Genomic DNA, 26160 nt, shown 5'->3' with positions numbered 1-26160 from the left:
GAACTCAACCATTTGAGTTTTTGTGTGAGTACTAATCTAAGCAATATGCTTGCTTAGAGTGAAATTTTAAGAGGCTGGACAAAGAACAACTACTTGAAACAGAGCAACTACCAGGAAAGTCACATCTTAATAAAAATGCAAAGAATAAGGGCACCATAAACACTTATGAAATAAACTTAAAAATAAGTCTGGAAGCTGTTTTTAGGGAACTTAGTTATCAACCAAAGTAATGGAAGACTATGAACTTCACACATCCAAAAATGGAGCCATTGACCGGGTGGGGAAAAGAAAAACCTGGGAAGAAACAGGAAAATCTTACCCCAAATTGGTGGGAAAATTAGACAATAGAAATAGATTCAAGCCTGGCACTGGTGGCTTACACCTGAAATCCCAGCTGTTCAGGAGGCTGAGATCTAAGGATTGCAATTGGAAGCCATCCAGAGCAAGAAAGTCCTTGAGACATATTTTTTTTTGCAATTTTGTTTTGTTATTTTATTTTTGTTTTTGTTGTTTATGTGGTATTGAAGAATGGAACTCAGGGCCTCATGCATGCTAGGCAAGCACTCTACCACTAAGCCACATTATCTCCAATAAAAAGAAAGCTGGAAGTGGAGCTGTGCCTCAAGTGGTAGAGAACCTGCCTTGAGCAAAAGGATTCAGGGACAGTCCCTGGGCCCAGAGTTCTAGCCCTAAGACTGTCAAAAAAAAACCAAAATGGGAAATAGACCCAGAAACAGATGAATAAAACAATGTTAGGAAATATTTGGGGAGATTTGAAGGAAAACAAGAACTGGAGATAAATAAAGAAGATACTAAAGAACAAAATTCAACATCCAGAGATGTAATGAGTTCCCTGTATGATTTTAACTACAGATTAGATAACCACTAAAAAGTATGATCAGTAAAACTAAAGATAGTAACACAAACTATCCAAACTGCCATACAAAGAAAACCAGCGGAGCTGCTGCTGCTGCTGCTTTCTCCTCCTCCTCCTCCCTTTTCTTCCCCTTCCCCTTCTCCCTATTCCTCTTCCCCTTATTCCTCTTTCCCTTCCCCTTCTTCTGGTTGTGGGACTTAAACCCTGGGCCTAGGCTCTGTCCTTGAGCAATTCAGTTCTACCACTTTAGTGCTCTACCACTTGAGCCACAGCAGCACTCAGGTTTTCTGGTGGTTAATTGGAGATAAGAGTTTCATGGAGGGGCTGGGAAAGTGGCTCAGTGGTAGAGCGGTTGCCTTGCATGCTCGAGGCCCTGGGTTCGATTCCTCAGCACCACATAAGCAAAAAGAAAAAAGCCAGAAGTGGCGCTGTGGCTCAAGTGGTAGAGCGCTAGCCTTGAGCTGAAGAGCTGAGGGACAGCGCCCAGGCCCAGAGTTCAGGCCCCACGAGCGGACACCCCCCCCCCCCCCCACCCAAAAAAAAAAGTTTCATGGACTTTCCTGCCCAGGGTGACTTTGAATCATGCTCCTCAGATCTCAGCCTACTGAATAGCTGGGATTTCAGGTGTGAGTCACCAGTACCCGGCCAGCAGAGCTTCTTTGACCAGTGGAACCATATCAAGTGATCTAACATCTGTAATTTGAATCTCAGAAGGAATAGAATCAGAGATCAGAAGAAATGATGAAAATTTCATGCCCAGCCGAACACCCATTCCCAAACTAGATAAATGCAGTGAAAACCATACCAAAGAATAGTATGATCACCTTACTCAACAAAGAAAGCCAGTAAAAAAACCATTAAATATAGGGAATAAGGACTGAAGATGTACCTGAGAGAGTATTTGCATGCCTAAAGCCCTAAGTTTAATAACACCCAACTCCAAAAAGTATATACAGGAAACAATGGAAAAGCTAAAAAAATTGCTTATCAGAATCTATACTCTAAAGTAGAATATCTGTTAATATGTTAAAGAAAAAAATGTTATTTTATATCCAGTGAAACTATCATTCAAAGGTAAATATCGGAGATGTAAAGGAAATTATAGGCTGAAGGAAAAAAACACCAAATACAAACTTGGATATGTACAAGGCATGACACATTTTAGAAATGGAAATCTGTGAGAAAATGGAAGTAATTTTCATGCTTTGCTTTTTTTTTTTTTTTTTTGCCATTCGTGGACCTGAACTCTGGGTCTGGGCGCTGTCCCTCAGCTCTTCAGCTCAAGGCGAGCGCTCCACCACTTGAGCCACAGCGCCACTTCTGGCTTTTTCTGTTTATGTGGTGCTGAGGAATTGAACCCAGGGCCTCATGCATGCAAGGCAAGCACTCTACCACTGAGCCACCTTCCCAGTCCTTCATGCTTTGCTTAAAGTAAATGTAGCTTATAACATGAAGTAAAATGTACAGTGATATTAGCATAGTTGATTAATTTCACTTTTAAAATTTCAAATTCAGTTAGTATCTCACAAGCATTTTCATTCCTTTTTTGTGCTTTGTTCATTACATTCTTTTCCCCTGTTTTTAAAATTTGATGATTTTGATGATGATGATGATGACGATGATGTTCAGGTTGGGTTTTTGAGACAGGGCCTCACTGGGTAGCCCAGGTTGGCCTAGAAATTCTGATCCTTGTTCCTCAGCCTCTCTAGTGTTAAAATTGCAGGTGTATATCACCATACCTTGTTTCTTTAAATTTATCTCTTTGATAGCTGTAGCTTATTTGTTCATTTAAATGGTCTTCTAAGCCATAACTCTTCCAAGGATATTTTCAGTTGCTTACCATTAATAGTCATTAATAAAGAAACTCAAGCTTAGTATTGGGAAAACATTTCTTAAGGAAAATAGCTATACAACATACAGAAAAGGAAATCAGAAAGGAATGAAAACATTTTGGTTAATTGCTTTTGCATTAATATTTCTTTTTTTTTTTTTTTTTTTGGGTCCGGTCGTGGGGCCTGAACTCTGGGCCTGAGCACTGTCCCTCAGCTCTTCAGCTCAAGGCTAGCGCTCTACCACTTGAGCCACAGCGCCACTTCCGGCTTTTTTCTTTTTGCTTATGTGGTGCTGAGGAATCGAACCCAGGGCCTCAGGCATGCAAGGCAAGCACTCTACCACTGAGCCAACTTCCCAGCCATGCATTAATATTTCTTACATTTGGTTTTTTTCTGTTGCTATCTTTAAAATGCCTATCATATTTATGGGTTTGTGCTGTTATTTTTGGAGCTTTGTAAATTATTTACCTAATAATTCTGAAGTGACTATTTCTAATGTAGCAAATTTAAGTGATATAATGATTTCATATTATCTGGTATTAGTGACAGTGTTTTATTTTTACCTGTTTTGTGTCTTATGTTGCTTTTTGGTGGTTTGTGTCATGTGTCAACAATGAAGCCATCTATTGCTCTACTATTTGATTCTTGGACAACTTTGATGTGGTGTCTTTTTTTTTTTTTGCCAGTCCTGGGATTTGAACTCAGGGCCTGGGCACTGTCCCTGTGCTTCTTTTGCTCAAGGCTAGCACTCTACCACTTGAGCCACAGAGCCACTTCTGGCTTTTTCTGTGTGTGTGGTACTGAGGAATTGAACCCAGGGCTTCATGCATGCCACACAAGCACTCTACCACTAAGCCACAATTCTGAGCCAAGAACTATATCTAAATTCCCACAGTGAGCTACAATAGAGGACAAATAGATGGACAAAGATTAGTAAAAATGGTTTTGGCTTATTATGTTAGGTCATCATTTTTTGTCATTTATTTTTCAATGCTAATGATCACACACATGGTGTGATTTCTTAAAAGATGCTTAAGAGATGCCTCAGTATAAGAAAATCATTTGTCTGCTGGGTGCCGATGGCTAACGGCCATAATCCTACCTACTCAGGAGGCTGAGATCTGAAGATCACGGATCAAAGCCAGCTGGGGCAGGAAAGTCCTTGAGACTCTTATCTCAAGCCACCAGAAAACCAGAAGTGGCACTGTGGCTTACTGGTTGAGTGCTAGCCTTGAGCCTGGAGCTGAGGGACAGTGCTCAGGCCAAGAGTTCAAGTTGAACAACCAGAGAAAAAGAGAGAGAGAGAGAGAGGAAGAAGGAAGAAAAGGGGGGGGAGGGAGGGAAGAAAGGAAAGGAAATTATTTTCCTTATATATACTGAAAATGCAGTTTTTAAAATGCATAAGAATAAATTCTTAGCTCATGCCTGTAGTTCTAGCTAGTCAAGAAGCTGAGATTTGAAGAGCCAGCCTGGGCAGACAAACCTTTGAGATTTTTATCTCCATTTGACTAGCAAATGGAGATATGGCTCAAATGTCCATGCTGTAGTAGACTCTTCCTACACTTCACCTGGAATCCAGATATTTTTTGGCAATACTGAGGTAACATTTAACCTCATGTTTGCTAGTTACATCTTTTTATCTGGAATCTTAAGATCAAACAAAACTCTAAACTTTGAAAAGGAAAAATAAAGTTAGAAGACACTTCTTGATTTTTAAATTTAATTACAAAACTGCAGAGAGAAAAAAAATTGCGATACTGAGTGTAAAGATACATCAGTAGACAAATGGAAAAGAATTGAGAGTCAAGAAGTAAAACTAAGAAGTAAAATGGGGCGCTGGTGGCTCACATCTGTAATCCTAGCTATGCTGGAGGCTGAGATCTGAGGATCACGGTTCAGAGTCATCCCGGGCAGGAAAAGCCGTGAAACTCTTTTTTTTTTTTTTTTTTTTTCGGTCGTGGGGCTTGAACTCTGGGCCTGGGCGCTGTCCCTCAGCTCTTCAGCTCAAGGTGAGCGCTCTACCACTTGAGCTACAGCGCCACTTCTGGTTTTCTGGTGGTTTATTGGAGATAGGAGTCTCCCGGTCTCTCCTGCCCGGGTTGGCTTTGAACCGCGATCCTCAGATCTCAGCCTCCTGAGTAGCTAGGATTACAGGCCTGAGCCACCAGCGCCCGGCTGCCATGAAACTCTTATCTCCAATAAACCACCAGAAAACCAAAAGTGGTGCTGTAGCTCAAGCAGTAGAGCACTAGCTTTGAGCTGAGGAGCTAAGGAGCTGAGGTACAACACTCAGGCCCAGAGTTCCAGCCCCATGACTGACCAAAAAAAAAAAAACAAAACAAAAACAAAAAACAAAGAAGTAAAACCATGTTGTCTTATTGTCAGCTGATTTTCTGTAAGGGTGTTAAGAATATTCAGTGGAACTGGGAGAGAGTGAGGGAATGGGTGACATTGTCCCAAAAGAAATGATCTCATTAATTGACCTATGTAACTGTAACCCGTCTGTATATCACCTTTATAATAACAGTAAAAATTAAAAATTAAAAGACCATTCAATCAGGGCTGGGAAGATGGCCCAGTTGTAGAGCGCTTGCCTTGCATGCCTGAGGCCCTGGGTTCGATTCCTCAGCACCACATAAGCAGAAAAAAAAAAGCCGGAAGTGGCGCTGTGGCTCAAGTGGTAGAGTGCTAGCCTTGAGCTGAAGAACTGAGGGACAGCACCCAGGCCCAGAGTTCAGGCCCCACGACTGAAAAAAAAAAAGAATATTCAGTCAGAGAACAGAATTTTCAACAAATGGGTCTGAGAAGACTATAAATTGATAGGAAAAAAAATAAAGTTGCGAGTGTGTGCTGCCAGCAACGGAGCTGAGTTACACACAGAGAGCTCTCTTTAACAAGCTTCCTAAGCATGGAGCTCAAGATTCTTGGGTCATTTTGGTGGTACTGAGGTTTGAACTCAGGGCTTCTTACTTTCTCTGCAAATGCTCTAACCCTTGAGCCATATCACCAGCCCATCAAGATTCTTGCTTGGTCTCTATTACTGTGTGGTCACCAACAGTCCCACCAGGAATGAGGAATGAAAACAGTACTTCCTCCAACCTAGGATTCTCAAATGTAGTCTGAGGCCAGATAGAAGGCCTAAGGGGCCTTCTAGCTGCTGTGATGTCCAAAATAATTACACCTGGGTTTTTTCAACTCTTCCACTTCTCCACCCCTTACTATGTAGCCCAGGCTGGCCTCAATCTTACATTTCTCCTGCCCCAGCCTGCCACACTCTTCCATTATATATGTGTTCTACCGTACCTAACCATAGTTAATTTCCTCAAAGTCTTAAAGATGGGATAAGATTATGTTAAAAATAGAGCCCAATGTAGGGCTGCTTCTGTTTTTTTCTCCCTACCTCCCAATATAAAAATAGTGAAGTTGAACCCGCTTAACTAGCACCATAGCTAAAAATTTAAAAGTGGGTCATCATCCTAAACATGAGAGCTAAAACTATTAAAACCTAGAATAAAACTTCATGACATTGGGTTTGGCATACTTGGAGATGAAACTAAAAGTATAGGAAGAAAAAAAAGATGGAGCCTGGCACTAATGATTCACACCTGTAATCCTATCTACTCAGGAAGCTGAGATCTGAGGATCACAATTCTAAGGTAGCCAAAGCAGGAAAGTCTGTGAGACTTTTACTTCCACTAAACTACAAAAAAAAAAAAAAAAGCTGGAAATAGAGCTGTGAGGGCTAGAGATCAAGCCAGATTAAAGTTTTTGCACATCAAAGGGCACTATCAGCACAATTATGACAGCTTCTAGAATGGGAAAAATATTTTCAAATCATGTAATCAGGAATTACTATATTAATATTTACAGTTTTAGAACACATCTAAAACTTAAAGTAAGCAAAACAAAAAAATGCAGTTCAAAAATGGGCAAAAGGACTTGCATAGACATTTTCCAAAGAAGCTATATACATGGCCAGTCAAGCAGATGAAACAATGTTTAGTTAAGGAAATGTAAATTAAAACCAACTTGGTAGGAAATATTACCTCATGTCTAGCAGATTGCTAATTCAAAAGGAAGAAACAAAAAACCAGAAAATAAATGTTGATGAAGATGTGGTAAAATTGAAACCCTTGGGCATTGTTAGTAGAAATGTAAAAATGATGCCATTGCTGTGGAAAATAGGAAATCAAAGTAGAATTACCATAAGATCTGGCAATTTTACTTTATATATACAAAAATTGAAGGCAGAGTCTTAAAGAACTATTTGTATATATATATATTTTTTGGTGCTTATACTGAGGCTAGAACATCTTGGTCTGTACTTTAGCTTTTTGTTCATGGCTGGTGTTCTACCACTTGAGCCACACCTCTAGTTCAGCTTTTTGCTGTTTAATTAGAGGTAATCTCACAGCCTTCCTGCTAGGGCTGGCTTTAAACCTCAATCCTCAGCCCTCAGCCTCTTGAGTAGCTGGGATTACAGGTGGGAGCCACCACTGCCTAGCTTGTGTGTATACATATTCTTCTCTTTCTTTTTCTTTTTTGGTGATTGTCATGGGGCTTGAACTGAGGATCTGGGTGAGGTTCCTGAGTTTTTTTGCTCAAGACTAATGCTCTACCACTTGAACCACAGCTTCACTTCTAGCTTTTTTGTTGTTAATTGAATTTAAGAGTCTCATGGACTTCCCTGCCTGGGTTGGCTTCAAACCACAATCTTAGCTAGGATTACAGGTGTGAGCCACTGTTGCCTAATATATATGTATTTTATATATGTGTATATATATATATATATATACACACACACACACACACACACATATACTTTATATATATATATATTAGTAGCTAGCATTATTGATGATAGCTAAAAGTTGCACACAACAGAGTATGGAGTATACACTTTGAATATTATTGAAGAGGGAGGAAAGTTCTGCCCCATGCTGCATATGGATAAAACTTGAGGGCATTACGCTAATTGATGGAAGCCAACAAAAAAATACTGTAGATTCCACTTATATGAACTACTAGCATAGATAGATTCATGGAGCCAGCGTGATTAAAAGGGACTGAGGAGAAGGGATTGTTTAATGGATATAGATTTTAAGTTTTAAAGATAGATACAATGATTATTGTTTAGCAATATGAATAGGCTTAATATCACTGAAGTGTATACCTAAGAATAAGTAATATGGTGAATTTTGTGTATGTGTATGTTTGTGGTACTGGAGATTGAACCTATACCACAGGGTTTTTGTATTTTGTTTCATGGCAGTGGCGGTACTAAGGTTTGAACTCAAGGCTTCATACATGGCTTGGCTTGTTTGCTTGACTGGGGTTCTACCACTTGAATCATGTTTCCAGCCTGGCATTTTGCTGGTTATTTTGGAGATGGAATCCTAGACTTTTCTGTCCAGGCTGACTTTGAATCATGATCCTCCAGATCTCAGTCTTTTGAGTAGCTAGGATTACCCATTTGAGCCATAGTCACCCAATGATACTATTGGTTTTTAAAGTTGAAAACAGTCTACTGGTTGTTGTTGTTGTTTTGGTTGGTCATGGGGCCTGAACTCTTCCCTTAGCTCTTCAGCTCAAGGCTAGCACTCTACCACTTGAGCCATAGCACCACTTCTGCCTTTTTCTGCTTATGTGGTGCTAAGGAATCAAACCCAAGGCCTCATGCATGCAAGGCAAACATTCTACCACTGAGCCACCTTCGCAGCCACACAGTCTACTGATTTTAAATCATATAACACAGACATATTTTACCTCTAGTTGATGCTGATACAATACTTTGAATATATTCAGATTTTTTCTTAAGTTGCAGGGTTTTTTGTTGTTTTTAAAAATTATTTTTGTTTATGTGGCACCAAGGATTCGAACCCAGGGCCTCATGCATGCTAGGCAAGCACTCTGCCACTAGCCACATTCCTAGCCAAGTTGCAAGTTTTTACAAACTATTTATAAACCACATAATTGTGAGAGTGCTACTTATAACAAGCTCTAGAATGCATTTCAAGCTTCTTGGTACAGGCACCAATAAATGTCTCACAAACTCACAAAAGGCTTTCATTTTTTATTTTTGTCAGGTATAATAGGATTATACTCCTCTTTTTACTGTTAAACTGCTTTGGTTAGTTTTGTTTCTACAAATAATAAATACCTTCCCCTACTTGTTTTATTCCAAGTATATATGAGTTTTTCTATTCTCAATCTCTCTAGACATTCAAAGAGAAGAAGAAAAAGTGAAGCGGTCTGTGAAAGATGCTGCCAAGAAGGGCCAGAAGGATGTCTGTGTGGTTCTGGCCAAGGAGATGATAAGGTCTAGGAAGGCTGTGAACAAGCTGTATGCATCCAGAGCGCACATGAATTCTGTGCTCATGGGCATGAAGAACCAGCTGGGTAAGGCAACCCTCACTGTAGCACCCACATCAAAGTGCTGACGCAGGCACTGTTAGTGTCCATATGGCTTTCTGTGTTTTATTTTTCATATTGTCCTCATTGGAGTATAATTATTATTGTTATTTTATTGTTATTTTGCCAGTGTTTCTGAAACAATGACAAAAATCTACCTACAAATCTGATTTGTGAGCTGGGAAGGTGGCCCAGTGGTAGAGGCCCTGGGTTCAACTCCTCAGTACTACATAAACAGAAAAAGCCAGAAGTGGTGCTCAAGTGGTAGAGCACTAGCCTTGAGCTGTAGAGCTGAGGGACAGCGCCCAAGCCCAGAGTTCAGGCCCCACAACCGACAAAAAAGAAAATCTGATTTGTTTAGAAGTTTGACTATATTGAACAATGTTACGGGATGGGCGAATCATGCTGTAGGAGTAAGAGCATGGCTATGCTTTTGTAGGAAGGATGAAGAAAAAGCTCCTTGCTGTGTCCTAAGCTCAGTATAGCCAACCCCAGGCAAAATTTTTAATAAGGCTTTGGTTTTCACTTCCTCTTTCCTTCATCTCTGACACTTCATTTAATTCCTCCTCACATTCTTTCATATGATACTAAGTGGTTGTCAGATATATAGACTGAAGAAGGACTCACAAATATGGATAGACTTTTTTTCTTTCTTTTTTTGGCCAGTACTGGGGCTTGAACTCAGGGTCTGAGCACTATGCCTTAGATTTTTTTCCTCTCAAGGCTGGCACTCTGCCACTTGAACCACAGCTTCACTTTAAGCTTTTTGGTTCTTAATTGGAGATAAGTCTCACAGACTTTTTTGACCTGGCTGTCTTTGAACCGGAATCCTCAAATCTCAGTTTCCTTAGTAGGTAGGATTACAAATATGAACCACCAGGACCCTGTCAGGAGATATTTTTTTCTTTATTATTATTATTATTATTTTGGTAGGTCGTGGGGCTTGAACTCTGGGCTGGGGCACTGTCCTTAAGCTCTTTAGCTTAAGGCAAGCACTCTACCACTTGAGCACCATTTCCAGTCTTCTGTTGGCTAGTTGGAAATGAGAGTTTTACTGACTTTCCTGCCCAGGCTGGCTTTGAACCACAATCCTCAGATCTCAGCCTCCTGAGTAGCTAGGATTACAGGCAGAAGAGATTTTTAACTGAAGAATATCTTTCGCATTGTGTTAAGATACTTCATTGATGAATACAGCACAGTCATAAGTTAGAAAATTCAGTGTTTCAATTGAGAGGGTAGTACCAAGTGAATTACCTATATCTAGTCCAGTATTTGCTTATTTTGGGCTGGAAAGGTATTTTTTTCATGTTTAACATTTTATAACTTAAACAACATTTTAACATTTAGATATGATTTTTTTTTCTTTCTTTTTTTTTTTTTTTTTAATGTGGTGCTGAGGAATCGAACCCAGGGCCTCATGCATGCAAGGCAAGCGCTCTACCACTGAGCCACCTTCCCAGCCCTGATTTTTAAGTATGCCTAAGTCCTAGGTTTCTTTGCATGAAGAAAATAATCATGAATTGGGAAAAAAAAAGTATGACAAGCTGGGAAAGCCAGTACAGACCTGTAATCTCAGTACTTGGGAGGCATGGCAGGAGGATCTTGAGTTCAGGGCTAGCTTAGGCTACATACGGAGACCCTGTCTCAAGCTAGCTGGTTTCACTTCATTTATATTTTCAACAAGTTCCTGTAGTTTCCTGTGGGGAATCCAAGACAGCATATAAGTTCATCTGTAAATGTTTTCATGTGGATTTTTAAAAGATAATGCTTCTGAGCTGGGTACCAGTGGCTCATGCCTGTTTGTAATCCTAGCTACTCAGGAGGCTTGAGATCTGAGAATTTCAGTTCGAAGCCAACCCAGGCAGAAAAGTCCCCAACAGACTCTTGTTTCCAGTTAACCACTCAAGAACTGGAAGTGGAGTTGTAGTTCAAAGTAGTAGAGTGCTAGCCTTAAGCAACAGAGCTCAGGGACAGCTCTTCGGCCCTGAGTTCAAGACCCATGACCAACCAAAAAAAAGGTAAAACTTCTGTCCATCTGTTCCTGGGTGGGCTTGTCTGGGGACTTCATTTCTTGGATATGTGTATGTACATTTCCTTTCCATTTTCCATATATATTTCAGCAAGCTTCAGGTCACTTTGGTCTTCTACACAGATCCGTTAATATTTCTAGTTTCCATTTTGAAGATAATAATTTCCTTCTAGAAAGTATTATTCATGAAGTTTAATTCATTACCTGGTTCATGGTACTTGGTGTATCTGTAGGGTCGAAATAACTGTCATCATCATCAGTTTTGCATTTGTGTTCTTCCTGAGAACCTTCTTCAAATTTACTTTTTATTTCTTTTTTTGAATTCTTCATTTTGGCTATCTTAATTTTAATTTTCAGGAGACTTTTATATATATATTTAATTTTGTTAAGTACAATGTCACCCCTTCCATTGTTCTGCTCCATTGTTCCCCATCCCATCCCTCCCTTCAGAAGGGAGGTGAATTCAGCACTTCATGTTCTTTTCATGTCTTTTTTCTTTTGTCCAATCCTGAGGCTTGAACTCAGGGCCTGGGCACTGTCCCTGAGCTTCTTTTTTTTTTTTTTGGTCCGGTCGTGGGGCCTGAACTCTGGGCCTGAGCGCTGTCCCTCAGCTCTTCAGCTCAAGGCTAGCACTCTACCGCTTGAGCCACAGCGCCACTTCGGCTTTTTTCTTTTTGCTTATGTGGTGCTGAGGAATCGAACCCAGGGCCTCAGGCATGCAAGACAAGCGCTCTGCCACTAAGCCACCTTCCCAGCCCTCCCTGAGCTTCTTTTGCTCAAGGTTAGCTCTCTACCACTTGAGCCACAGTGCCACTTCTGGTCTTTTCTGTTTATATGGTACTAAGAAATCAAACCTAGGGCTTGATGCATGCTAGGCAAGCACTCTACCACTGAGCCACATTCCCAGCCCCTCATACTGTTGCTTGGCTTTTTCCACTCCTGTTGGGCACTCTACCACTTGAGCCATAGCACCACTTCCAGCTTTTTGTTTGTTAATTGGAGATAAGAGTTTCATGGAGGGCTGGGAAGTTGGCTCAGTGGTAGAGCGCTTGCCTTGCATGGCTGAGGCCCTGGGTTCAATTCCTCAGCACCACATAAGCAAAAAGAAAAAAGCTGGAAGTGGCACTGTGGCTCAAGTGGTAGAATGCTAGCCTTGAGCTGAAGAGCTGAGGGACAGCGCTCAGGCCCAGAGTTCAGGCCCCACGATCGGACCAAAAAAAAAAAAGAGTTTCATGGACTTTTCTGCCTGGGCTGGCTTTGATCTACATCCTCAGATTGAGATCTCAGTAGCTAGGATTACAGATATAAATCACTTTAAAAATAAAACCACTATCACTCTGTTATTGATGCAGAATTGAACTATATTAACTATATTCCTTGCATCATTTCTCAGAGTTCCTTTTCCCAGTCATTTGCTTCTTTTTTCTTCTCCTTTTTCAAGAAAATGTTGAGAGAAACAGTGGCTGAGAGAGAAGAAAGGGTAGGCTGGATTAAGGATAGCCTTCCCCAATCTTTACAGGCAGATTACTCCAAACAGCCAAGTATTAAGTCATTCTTTAAATAAAAATCTCTCTTCAGGGAGGGAATGGTACTCATTTGGAACTCGGTCTCACACTTGCTAGGCAAACACCCTCCCTGCTGGACCACACCTTGTTCGGTTCTAGTTCTCTCTCTCCTCTCCTCCCATCACCTGTTCCCTGCTGCTCTCTGTCCTTTCTCTTCCCTTCTCTTTTCTCCCTTTTCCTTCTTTCCTGTCCCTCCTTCTTCCCTCTCCAGTCAAGCTCCTGGATGTGATCCAATTTTAGGCTTCTGGGATAATAAGTACACACTACTGTGTCCAGTTCTCAGTTGAGAACTTTTCTACCCAAGCTGGCCTTCATTAACAAACCTCTGTCTCAGCCTCTCAAGTACCTAGGATTACAGATAGTAGCCACCAGTTTCTGATGAATAAATGAATCTTTTAAAGACTAGGCACAAGCTGGGCGCCAGTGGCTCATGCCTGTATTCCTAGTACTCAGGAGGCTGAGATCTGAGGACCCTGGTTCAAAGCCAGCCTGGGCAGGAAAGTCTGGTAAGACTTTTAATCTCCACTAAACAACCAGAAAACCAGAAGTGGTGCTGTGGCTGAAGTGGTAGAGTGATTTCCTTGAGCTGAAGAACTCAGGACAGTGCCCAGGCCCAGAGTTCAACCCCACAACTGACCCCCCCCCCCAAAAAAAAAAAAAGACTAGGTACTGAAGGAAGGTCTGGGAGACTGAGGTACTAAGCAGATTGGTAAAGACACTTTTATGGCTGTTAAGGAGACGGACTCTTAAATTGAGTTCAGAGTGAGGCAAACTGCAGTGATGGTGCAGATAAAATGCAGTAGAGTTCAGAGGAAAGGTATTTTAGGGAGAAAGAAGGAGGCATCTGAGTTGAGGAACAAGTGCACAAAGGTTCCAGGCTGTGTTCAGGAAATGCTTTGACAGCAGTGCAGTAAGAGAGGTAGGAGGAAAAGCTGGAAAAGTGAGTTAGAGTCAGAGTTCTGAGAGGTAGGCTGACAAACTTTAATTTTGTAAGGCCTGGCTGGTGTGCAGAGAGGGTCTGATGGAACGAGTGGAGAGGCCTGAAATGTGTTAAGAGTCTGGTAGGGGTCTGGGTAGGTTAGCTGAGTGGAAATGGAGAGGAAGAGCTGTTGTGGGTATAGAGTACATGAGACAAAGTGAAGAATAACAAGGTCTGAGATTCTGAGCCTGAAATGATTGCAGAGCCATTAATAAAAGATCTTGAAAACTCAAGAGAGGAACAGACCTAAGACAGAAAGATTACATTTGGGTCCATCCATCTAGCTGTGAGATCTGCTTCCCTAGACCCTAAGCACAGTGCTAGCCTGAGAGAGAGCTGTTAAGTGAGCAGTCTTATGATGGAGCATTGCATGTTGAGAGACTAAATACAGCAGAGAGGTTTATAGGATTGAACTTGAGAAGAGTCTTTGAGAGTGGAAAAAGAAACAATATAACCAGAGTTCCTGAGGGGTCTGTGTTCATGTTGAAGGGACAAGAGTGTCCCTACAGGGTACATAGTGCCTATTTATTGCTGCTTTGATGAAGTCATTCTTTTTGCTTAAGATTTGGTTTGTTAAAATGCAGATACTTTGGGAGGGAGAATAGGTTAGATCTTGTCAGCTATTAATATATTGTCATGATTAGATTCTTGGCAAGTGACAACCTTCTGGCAGCAAGTCCTTGCAGAAAAAGATAGATGATGAATATGTTTTGATTGGAGGTGAGCAGTAAGGTAGAGGTTCAGAAATGGGGCAGGAACAGAATTACTATATGGTCATCAGTTCTGATTCTAATTTTATATACACAAAAAAATTGAAAGCAGAGACTTAAAACAGGTACTTGTTCTACCATGTAGTTAGGAATTATAAAGGCCAAAAGGTGGAATCAGTCCAAGTGTTCATGGATAGATGGGTGGGTGGATGGATGAGCAAAATGTGGACACAAAAGATTTTTGTTTGTTTTTTGTTCCAGTCCCGGGGCTTGAACTCAGGGACTAGGTGCTGTCTCTGAGCTTTTTTTGCTCAAAGTTAGCCATAGCTCCACTTCTGGGTTTCTTGGTTGTAAATTGGAGTCTCCCAGGCTTTCTTGCCTATGTTGGCTTTGAACGATGATTCTCAGACCTCAGCCTCCTGAGTAGCTAGGATTCCAAGTGTGAGTTACCAGCACCTGACCATAATATAAAATATTGTTCAGCTTTAAAGGAAAGCATTTCTGAGAACACTACGTGAATGAGCCATGAAAATTACGCCAACTGAAAGAAGCATATCAAGAAAATGCAAATACTATGTAATTTCATTTACCTGAGGTGCTAGAGTTGTGAGATGAGAGACACAAAGTGGAGTCGTGATCACCAGGGGTAAAAGGGCCAGGGAAACAGAAGTGAAGAATTTTATGTGAGCTGAATTTTAGTTTGGGATGATGAGAAAAGTTCTGAAGATGGATGGTGGTGAGTGCACAGTAATGTGAATATATCTCTACACTTAAATGTGTTTTTGTTAAATTCTTTTTGTCTATACTGAGGATTGAACTCATGGCCTCAGGCTTGCTAGGCAAGCATTCTACTGCTTTAGCAACACTTCCCAGTCTTTTATTTATTTATTTATTTATTTTTTTGGGGGGGGGTCCGGTCGCGGGGCCTGAACTCTGGGCCTGGGCGCTGTCCCTCAGCTCTTCAGCTCAAGGCTAGCGCTCTACCACTTGAGCCACAACGTCACTTCCGGCTTTTTTCTTTTTGCTTATGTGCTGAGGAATCGAACCCAGGGCCTCAGGCATGCAAGGCAAGCGCTTTACCACTGAGCCAACTTCCCAGCCCCACTTCCCAGTCTTTTTGCACACTTCAGTCCTTTCTCAAATAGGGTATCACACTTTTGCCTGGGATAGCCTCTGTCTATAATCCTACCTCTACCTCCTGAGTAGCTGAAATTAGAGGTATAGTGCCACCACCAGGCTCATCATAGCTAAAATGCCTTTTACATTATTTAGGTTTTACTTTGTCATAATTGTGAAATGTCATATAGGATTCCATATTTCTTATCATCTTAATCAATTTGTAATGACTATTTTAAGTCGGCTTTAAAAACCACACTGTCAATCTAGTTTGGCCATTGTTACCAATCTATTCTAATATCTTCTCATTCTGATTTTTCAGTTTAATCACAGTTCCCATGAAAGCTATGATAGGTAGAGAGTTACTTTCATTTGTAGCTTTTATTATCCTTTTTAGACTGTATTGGTATTTATATCTTCTGATCAAGAAACTATATTTCGCTATTTTGTTTCCATCTTTGGCTATTATAGTACAATAATTATGATGTATATAATACCCTTTATTTCCTTCCCATTGATATCTCTGACAAACATGGGAATATGATATTGCTTTGTTTTCAATGCTCTTTTCTTAGTTTTTTTGTTTGTTTTTTGATTAAAAGTTGTATTTGTTTGCTTGTTTGTTTTACCAGTCCTGGGGCTTGAACTCTGGGCCTGGTGCTGTCCCTACGCTCCTTTTGCTCAAGACTAGCCACCAAGGCCCAGCATTTAAAAGTTTTAATTTTGCAGAGCGCCAGTGGCTCATGCCTGTAATCTTAACTACTTAAGGAGGCTGAGATCTGAGGATCACATTTTGAAGCAGCCCAGGCAGGAAAATCCCTGAGAGTTTTACCTCCAGTTAAACACTAGAAAAACTGGAAGTGACTGTGCTCCAAGTGGTAGAGCATTACCCTTGAGCGAAAGAGCTCAGGGAAAGCACCCAGGCCCTGAGTTCAAGCTCCACGACCAACAACAATAACAAAAAAGTTTTAATTTGAGAAAATTATATATTCATACACTCGTTCTAAAAGAGAGTCTCAGTTTACCCCAGTGGTAAAGTATTGCAAAACTAGAGTGTAGTGGCATAAACAGATATTAACTTTGAGGCAGTCAACTTTTAAGGAACAGTTCCATCCAATGTAAGCATCCCTCATTGGTTTTTAATTCATTCTACATAGTCCTGTGGAAATCAGCCCAGGTTTTTGCTTGTATCAGTAGTTTATTTCAGGCTAGGCATGGATATATTGTGGTTTGTTTAATCATCCACCTGTTTAAGGTGGATGGTTGTTTCCAGTTTATTGCAATTTATTATGAATAAAGCTGCTATATAAATGTACCGGTTTTGCATTTCTCTGGGATATGCTCAATTGTTAAAAAACAATTGTTGTTTCCAGTTTATTGCAATTTATTATGAGTAAAGCTGCTATATAAATGTACCGGTTTTGCATTTCTCTGGGATATGCTCAATTGTTAAAGAACAATTGTTGAGTTGATATTTACATGAAAGAAATGATGGCTGTACCATTTTAAGTTCCCATAGTATGATGTCCAGTTTTCTCCTTCCCCCTAACATTTAGTATTGCTGCTAGTTTAGCCATTTTGTGTGATGCTGATAGTCCTTAGTTACGTTTCCCGAAGTGAACAAACTATCCATAATTCTTCTTTGATGAATGAAGCTTCTCAACTTTTGCATGTTTACTTTTTATGAATTTTTAAATTGTTATTGTGAAGGTGATATACAGAGGGGTTATGGTTACATAAGTCAGGTAAAGAGTACATTTCTTGGCCAGGCGCCAGTGGCTCACGCCTGTAATCCTAGCTACTGAGGAGGTTGAGATCTGAGGATCATGGTTCAAAGCCAGCCTGGGCAGGAAAGTCCATGAGATTCTTATCTCCAATAAACCACTAAAAAACCAGAAGTGGTGCTGTGGCTCAAGCGGTAGAGCGCTTGCCTTGAGCTGAAGAGTGCAGGGACAGCACCCAAGCCCAGAGTTCAAGCCCCATGGCCGACCAAAAAATATAAGAAAACTACCTCAGTGATGTTTGCTGTTAGGACAATTTAGGGCTGAGATGTGGCTTAATTTCATGGACAAGTACGAGGCCCTAGTTTAAAAGCCCAGTTACAACACACACACACACAAACACACACACACACACACACACACACACAATATTAATCTAGTTAATGGTTTCCTTTTAAATATGAAACATTTCCTTATTTACTTCTAAATTCATTTATTGGCTTATTTAACAAATATTTGAATACTAGGTGTGTTAGGCACAATGCTAGGTATTGGGAATAAATTAGTCCCTCTCCAGTGTTCCATAAGGCAGCACATATGTTAACTATACAAAGATGAATTCAAATTCATGAGGAATTCCATATTATAAAGGAAAAGAATCCGGGTGCTGTGATCCTAGCTACTAAGGAGGCTGAGATCTGAGGATTGCAGTTCAAAGCCAGCCCAGGCACGAAAGTCCATGAGACTCTTTTTTTTTCTTTCTGTAATCCCTCTGTACATCACCTTTATAATAATAATAATAATTTAAAAACCTAAAAGCCAGGCACTGGAGGCTCACGCCTGTAATCCTAGCTACTCAGGAGGCTAAGATCTGAGGATCACCTCCGTGAGACTCTTATCTCCAGTCAACTACCAGAAAACTAGAAATGGCACTGTGGCTCAAGTGGTAGAGTGCTAGCCTTGAGCTAAAGAGCTGAGGGACAGCGCCCAAGCCCAGAGTTCAAGCCCCATGACTGACCAAAAAAAAAAGGAAAAATCCTCGTCCATCCATCAGGTTTCTACTGGGAAGGGACTATGGAGGAGTCCTTAAGTTGGAGGGAGCCTGGAACACAGGGCTGCAGAAGAACCTGGGGTCAGGAGAGGACCTCAACTCCCAAAAGTTGAACTACTCATTTTATATTATGTTCCTCCTGTATAACTTGGTTATTTCTAATTTTAAATGTATTCAGTTAGTTTTTATAATGCTGGCTCAGTAATGTTTTCTACAGAATTTTAATCTTTTTTAGGAGAATCTTTTTTTGTAATGGTTGCTATGGTTTGGACCTTAAATGTCTCTTAAAGGCCCATAATGTTAAGGCTTAATCTGTAGCTTAATGCAATTAGGAGGTGGTGGACCTCTGTAGAAGGGGTCAAATGGGAGGAAGTTATGTAACTGGGAAATTTCCTAGCCCTTAAAGGGGACATTAAGACCCCAGCTCTCTCTTTATTTCCCACCACTATGAGGTAAACAGTCCTACTTTCCTCTGTACTTCTCCATGGTGTATAGTGTTGCCATAGGCCTGAGTGACAAAGAACTAAAACCTTGGGAACAATGAGCCAAATAAACATCTCTTCTTCACAGTTCTTTATCTGACATGTTTTGTCAATGGTAGAAAATGTATAGCTAACACAGTGGTAAAATATATATAACATAAAATTTGCCATATAGGCAGGTAACAGTGGCTCACACCTGTACTCCTAGCTATTCAGGAGGCTAAGATCTGAGGATCACGGTTCAAAGCCAACCTGGGAAGGAAAGTCCATGACACTCTAAAGCTGGAAGTGGCACTGTGGCTTGTGGCTCAAGTGGCAGAGTGCTAGTCTTGATCAAAAGAAGCTCAGGGACAGTGCATAAGCCCAGAGTTCAAGCTCCAGGACCAGCAAAAAAAAAAAGAGTCACAGACTTTCCTGCCTGTGCTGGCTTCGAATCATGATCCTTTGATCTCAGCCTCCTGAATAGCTAGGATTTACACGTGTGAGTCACCAAAGACTCTCCTTGACTCCTTTTTTTGTTTTTGTTTTTTGTTTTGGTCAGTCATGAGGCTTGAACTTTGGGCCTGGGCACTGTCCCTGAGCTTTTCAGCCCAAGGTGAGCACTGTACCACTTGAGCCACTGCGCCACTTCCAGTTTTCTGGTGGTTAACTGGAGATAAGAGTCTCACAGACTTTTCCAACCAGGGCTGGCTTTGAACCTCAATCCTCAAATCTCAGCCTCCTGAGTAGCGAGGAATACAGGAGTGAGCCACCAGCACCTGCTCTTGACTTCATGTGTATAATTTTCTGTTTGTGTGTGTATGTGTGTGTGTGTGTGTGTGTTAGTCGGTCCTGGGGCTTGAACTCAGACCTTGGACACTGTCCCAGAGTTGTTTTTTTTTACTCAAAGCTGAGCCATATATCAAGGCTTTTTTGATAATTTATTGGAGATAAGAGTTTCCTTGACTTTCCTCCTCAGGCTGGCTCCTGAGTAGCTAGGATTTGGGGTATGAGCCAATGGCTTCTGACAGTTTTTTGGTATTTTAGAACTGATTAAATATAAGACAATACTTAAAATATTTGATTTTTGAGGACTTTAGGTAGAAATTTTTCTTTATTATAATAAATGCTTTTGGGGACTTTGTGCCACTAGATAATCCTTTGTAGTTTGGTTATTGATCTGTTTGTTCATTTAGTAACTACTTACTATATTCTGTGTTCAGCGTGTTGGTCACACAGTGGTACACATCCACTATCCTGATTTTACTCACATTCTCGTATCTAAATGTGTTTCTTCTTTGATGGCATCTATGCCTACTCTGTTGAAATTTTGTTGTTGTTGCTGTTGTTGTTGATGTGTATATGTATGTATGTGTGCATGCTCATCTTTAGGCTTGAACTTAGGTCCTGGGCATTGTCCCTGAGCTCTTTTGCTCAAAAATAGCACTCTACCACTTGAGCCACAGCTTCACCTCTTGGGTTTTTTTTTTTTTTTTGTTTTTGGTGTTCATTAGAGATGTTTCACAGAAAAGTTTCACAGCCCATGCTGGCTTCAAACCACAATCCTCAGATCTATGCCTCCTGAATAGTTAGGATTATTAGCATGAGCCACTAGAATCCAGAATATTTGTTATCTTTATTTTTAGAAAAATTGAGCTCTGAATTCAGGGCTTTGTGCTTATACAGGCACTTGGCCACTTGAACCACACTTTTCATCCCTGTTTTGCTTTCAGTGTATTGAGATATAGGCATCTCTACAATTTTACCTGATGATGTTCACTACAGTCCTCGATCTTCAACTCTTATTGGCTTATTTCTTTTTATACTGAGTAATATTCTATTGTCTGAGTATACCACAATTTATCTATTCACCTACTAAAGGGTCGTACTGAGTTTGCTTCCTTCCCTGAAGATGCATTCTAGCTTGCCTTCAGAAGGTATCTAGTGATACCTTCTGAGATTTCATACAATAGTATACCAGATATTCCTCAATTTAGAAAAATAAGCTTTTGGCCTCCGGGTGCTTACCACAGGCTGTGTTCTTACACTGGCTGTATAGAAAGAGGAGGCAGAGTAAACCTACCCCATATACACCTCAGCCCAGGCCTGTGCCTAGTCTGTATTGTGAATAGGGAGACAAAGGGAAAAAATAAAAAAGCTTTCGCTCATCTAGCCCAGTAGTACACCCCAAAGGCACATCAGTGTGTGTTTGTGAGTTCACTTTGATTGAAGTGGTTCATAATTGGTCATCTCTTGTGTTTTCCTTCCTGTTGACCCATCCTGACTGCAGTATTTCCCTTTCAGCGGTCCTGCGAGTGGCTGGCTCCTTGCAGAAGAGCACAGAAGTAATGAAGGCTATGCAAAGTCTTGTGAAGATCCCTGAGATACAGGCCACCATGAGGGAGCTGTCCAAAGAGATGATGAAGGTGACCGAGGCTAGCACTGCTGGCCCTTCCAAACCACTGAGAGTGCTCTCAGCAAGTACCAGGGACAGGGATTGGGTGTGTGGGAATGAAAAAACTGGCTGGATTTGATGATAGAGGAGCAGCTGTTACCATTAGTTGACACTGTTGGAGCTGAGTATGGTCAGAATGTCAGATGTTGTTTAGAAGCAGCACAAGTATACTCGGTGCTGTAGAGGAGATCCAGAGATCAGTCAGTCATTCAGGGCAAGAGAAGGTAGGGTTTGCAAACTCCAATATGTAAAGAAGGGAAGAAACCTGGTTCTACCTTCTGCTCCAAGGTGGTATTCCTGTAGCTGGCAAAACTGTGGATTTGCAATATGTTCTGTAAAATGGAGAATAATAAATACTTTTTGCTTTTTTGCCCATATGCTTGTTGTAGCTACTCAATTCCTATAGTGTAAACATAGCCGTAGATGATAATTAAACAAATGAACATAACTGAGTCCTAACCCTCTACCACTTGAACTAGGTCCCAGTCATTTTTGCTTTTCATTATTTTTCAAGATAGACCTGGGGCTGGCCTCACACTACAATCTACCTATACTACAGACTTTCTTGTAGCTAGGATTGCAGCTGTGGGCCACTGCAGCTGGCTTATTGAGTTGGTGGTCCACTAACTTTTTGCCTGGACTGTTTCCATAGTACTTGGAATCACTATACCTAGCCCTAAGATATGCTCCTAGTTATTGCATTTATCCCCAGTGCCTGGTATATGTAGCATTCAGCATAATTTTGATGAATGGTTGCTGCCTGAATAAATCAAGAACTGGGAGCATGGCTCAAGTGGTAGAGTGCCTGCCTGATCAACTAGGTTCAGAACCCCAGTACTGCCAAAATGAGTAAGCAAATGAATGACAACTCCTTCCTCTAGAATGTGAAGGCTATAGTGACTAGATTTTGATAGGCTCTTTAAATCTCTTAACAAGTATTTTTTACTGTTTTTTGTTTTTATTTAGCTTTTTTTTTTGAGACAGCTCAGACTGGTTTCAAACTTATGATCCTCCTTTCTCAGACTCCCAAGTGCTGTTTGCTGAACAGCAAGGCCATAGGGTTCTACCTTAGGAACCATGAATGGGAATTTTGTCTATTTGTATCTTTTGGTTTAGAAAAGGTCAGAAATTTAAAGTGACTGGAGGGTTCTCAAAGCAGCAAGGCAGGCAGGGAAAAGGGATGAATTTATGTCTGACTCCCTTATCGTAGTGAGCATCACACTCCCATGGGAACCAGGGCTAGGACTGTCACATACGACTTTCTGCTTCTTTAATGCCACAGTGCTAAGGTACTGAGCAGGGAGCTCAGTTCTTTCAGGTTGCAAAGCCCATGAGGATTTTTCTTTTCTGGCGGCTTCTCAGAAGACTGAATCATACGTTCCTTCTGACCCCCTCCACAGCCACTTAGCCCATTTCGACTTTTTTCCTTCCAGGAATGTTTGTGTTTTGACATTTGGGGGTGCTATTCTGACCTTTGCTTCAATAACAAAACTCAGTACCTCATCTAGAAGTTGACACTGCTAAGTGGGAGCCTTGCTGTTGGGCCCATAGTGTAGAGCCAATTGCCGTGCCCCATGGTGATCTTGCTACCTTCTAAATGGAGGAAGATGAGAAGCTAGCTATAGGCTGCCAGGATAGTGTATGTCCTTACCTTATTGGGTCCACAAACGCTGTTGTTTTCTCCCAGGAGCTGAAGATCACACTTTGACAATGTGATTGATTCTTATAGACTAGTCAGAGGAACTCTATGTGCCAGCAGGTGTAAAACCTGGACATACTGGAATGTTCTTCGGGTCCATTCTGCTTGTGACCTTGGTTATAGTGCCTCCTATGGCTCCAACTGAATGTTTCATACTGCATTGTGTACCCCAGTGATCACGTATTATTTTAGCCATGTTAGAGCAGATATTTCCAAATCAAATTAGGGCATATACTCACCTATAGGCAGGTTGTACTCCAGTGCTACCATTATAGTTGCAGTTATTCCACAGTGCTGTTGATGGCCAGAAGCAGCCCTCCCCAACTTGAGCTAAGTTTGGAGAGCTGGTTCCCTTTGAGTCTTTCCTTTCTTGCGGAGAGATCAGAGCCCAGTGTTTGCTACTTGTCTTCCAAGTCAGCCTTGGACTTAGAGTTTGGGCCAGGTGGTGTCTAGGATTGTTGGGTAGAAGCAGATTTAACAGTTGTCGGAAGTACCATGTTTTTCTTTGTTTAGGCTGGCATCATAGAAGAGATGTTAGAGGACACCTTCGAAAGCATGGATGATCAGGAAGAAATGGAAGAAGAAGCAGAAATGGAAATTGACAAAATTTTGTTTGAAATTACTGCAGGTATAATTATGAGGCTCTTTTCTCCCTTTTATGTCTCCTTTTTCTGCAATCATTAAATTAGCTAGTAGTTTCATTCTCTAGTTATCAAACACACGTCTACATTTGTTTTCTTAATTTTAGAGGATGCCAGTTATTCATGGGGGAATTGGCACAAAATAACCAACTTAAGATGGTTTTTAAATTTAAAGAGTTTTCATAATAAGGGGGAGATACTACTTTCATATCTGCTGTTGGGAATTTAACATGATACAGACTTCATTGAAACAGATTTGGCAGTAGCCTTCTCAAAAGTTTGCAGCTTATTTTGGGTGAAATAATTAAGAGGCTGAAAAGACTTAACTCTGGATATCTGGAGTAGTATTGTTTATCACATTGAAAAGTTCAAAACTAACAGTATATTCTAATGGTAGAATATTATGTCTTTTTAAAATGGAACACTGAATAAATTCATTAATACAGAAAGATTTGTTCGTCTTAAAATTTAAGTTGTTGTTGAAAAAAAAATTAAGTTGTTGGAACAAAGAACTGGTACCAAGAAAACTTAGTGAAGATTGAATGACAATTTTTTGTTTTGTTGTTGTTGTTTGAGACAGTATCTGCTATGTAACCCAGGCTAGCCTTGAACTTTGCAATCTTCCTGAAGGCTAGGAATACAGACATAAATACCATGTCTGGCTAACAATTTAATTTTACTCGGAGGAATTTAAAATTAAATCTTTGGTAATTTTTAGGAATTTTGATTAGGTGCTTCAGAAACCAAGAATTTTTAATTTTTTTAAAAGATGTAATGTCACTGTATTGCCTGGGCTTGCTCAAAATCTGGGTTCAAGCTGGGCACCAATGGTTCATGCCTATAATCCTAGCTACCAAGGAGGCTGAGCTCTAAGGACTGTGTTCAAAGCCAGGAAAGTCGATGAGACTTTTATATCCAAATAATCACACACACACACACACACACACACACACACACACACACACACACACACACACACACACACACACACACACACACACACACACACACACACACACACACACACACACACACACACACACACACACATCTGGGTTCAGCAGTCCTTACACACACACACACACACACACACACACACACACACACACACACACACACACACACACACACACACACACACACACACACACACACACACACACACACACACACACACACACACACACACACACACACACACATCTGGGTTCAGCAGTCCTTGGTTCCTGGCCTTCTGAGTAGCACATGCCACAATGCCCAGCAGATCCAAGGTTCTTAAAATCCTTAGAATTATTATTACTTGAGTCAGTGAACTCCCAGGAGGCTAGAGGTGGAGGATTGCTTATTCCCAGGAGTTCAGACCAGCAAGGGAAACAGCAAGACCACATCTCAAAAAAGAACAGTCATAGCTGGGAAGTTGGCTCAGTGGTAGAGCGCTTGCCTTGCATGCTGAGGCCCTGGGTTCAATTCCTCAGCACCACATACGCAAAAAGAAAAAAGCCGGAAGTGGCGTTGTGGCTCAAGTGGTAGAGCACTAGCCTTGAGCTGAAGAGCTGAGGGACAGCGCTCAGGCCCAGAGTTCAGGCCCCACGACCGGACCCAAAAAAAACAAAAACAAAAAACAGTCATCATGACCTTGTCATCATGAGAGATTGCTCTAGTGAGCACAGCACTCCCAAGATAATCTTGTTTAGTATCCTCTGTCATGCCATTTTGGCCCAAGAATCAAGGGGCAGGAAGATTGAGGCCCACTTGTTCATCTGCTTACTCTCTTTTCAGGGGCCTTGGGTAAAGCGCCCAGTAAAGTGACAGATGCTCTTCCTGAGCCTGAACCTGCAGGAGCAACAGCTGCCTCAGAGGAGGAAGAGGAGGAAGAGGCCCTGGAGGCCATGCAGTCCCGGCTGGCCACACTGCGAAGCTAAGGCTGCCCAGCAGAACCTTCAGGCTCTCCCTTCAGTCCTCTGCCAGTGCACATGTGCCTCTGAAGAGCTGCCACTTCATGTTTCTCTTGCACTACACCTCTGTCACGAGGCACTGTGTTTTCAGGAAGGTTCTATGCTAATATCTCTTCACTCTCTGCAGAGTTTTTGGGATTTCATAGGGATTGTTCTTCTGGAAGTGATGTGATTAAATGCGTCATTTCCAGGAACATAAACAGCAGTACTGTTTTACTGGGGGAAGGGCAAAGAAATCCATTTTCTCATGAAGCTATTCTCAGCGTTGATTGCCTGAACATTGAGGACTCTGTACATTTTTGTGTGTGTGTGTGTGTAAAACACTATATAAAAGGACTTTAATAAATTTCTGCTTTAACTCTTGGTCCCATTGTAGATTGTCATGTGCAGTGACTCCAAGTGTGCTCTCAGATTGTTCCTATGTTGACCTTGGAAAGAAGAGGTTGCTGTGTAGCCAGTATACATGGGACTTGGAAACTCAGCAGAAGTGGAGTTTGCTCTGGATGTTACTCTCCAACCTTTGTAGATGTGTTGTGAGGGTCCACCTTTCTGCATTTTACCAACTAACCAAAAAGGTGCTCATGAATTGTGCCTCTTACTCTGTTGTCTGGATGGCAGTGCTCTACCATCTTGTGTATGTGCCTGTCTGCAGCCTCAT

The 26160-nt window shown here is 41.2% G+C and overlaps 1 protein-coding gene and 1 non-coding gene across 2 annotated transcripts in view; both read left to right on the top strand.

Moving 5' to 3' along the window:
* The window catches only part of LOC122116629 (charged multivesicular body protein 3), a 41796-nt gene extending 15929 nt beyond the window's left edge, over window positions 1–25867 (top strand). The window contains exons 3-6 of the mRNA XM_042690381.1: window positions 8929–9108; window positions 21057–21178; window positions 23420–23534; window positions 25327–25867. Coding sequence (XP_042546315.1) covers window positions 8929–9108; window positions 21057–21178; window positions 23420–23534; window positions 25327–25469 — 560 coding nt within the window. The 3' untranslated portion in view covers window positions 25470–25867. The remainder of the gene's footprint in view (window positions 1–8928; window positions 9109–21056; window positions 21179–23419; window positions 23535–25326) is intronic.
* Window positions 20764–20894, top strand: LOC122116913. The gene has a single exon (XR_006149036.1). It is a non-coding gene; the product is annotated as a small nucleolar RNA SNORA51 (small nucleolar RNA).
* Window positions 25868–26160: the final 293 nt, after the last annotated feature.

The sequence above is a fragment of the Dipodomys spectabilis genome, unplaced genomic scaffold, assembly GCF_019054845.1.
Source record: "Dipodomys spectabilis isolate Male_0828 unplaced genomic scaffold, ASM1905484v1 ptg000137l, whole genome shotgun sequence".
Lineage (NCBI taxonomy): Eukaryota > Metazoa > Chordata > Mammalia > Rodentia > Heteromyidae > Dipodomys > Dipodomys spectabilis.
The sequence above is the reverse complement of the archived record's forward strand: the minus strand, read 5'-3'. Positions and strand labels throughout refer to the sequence as shown.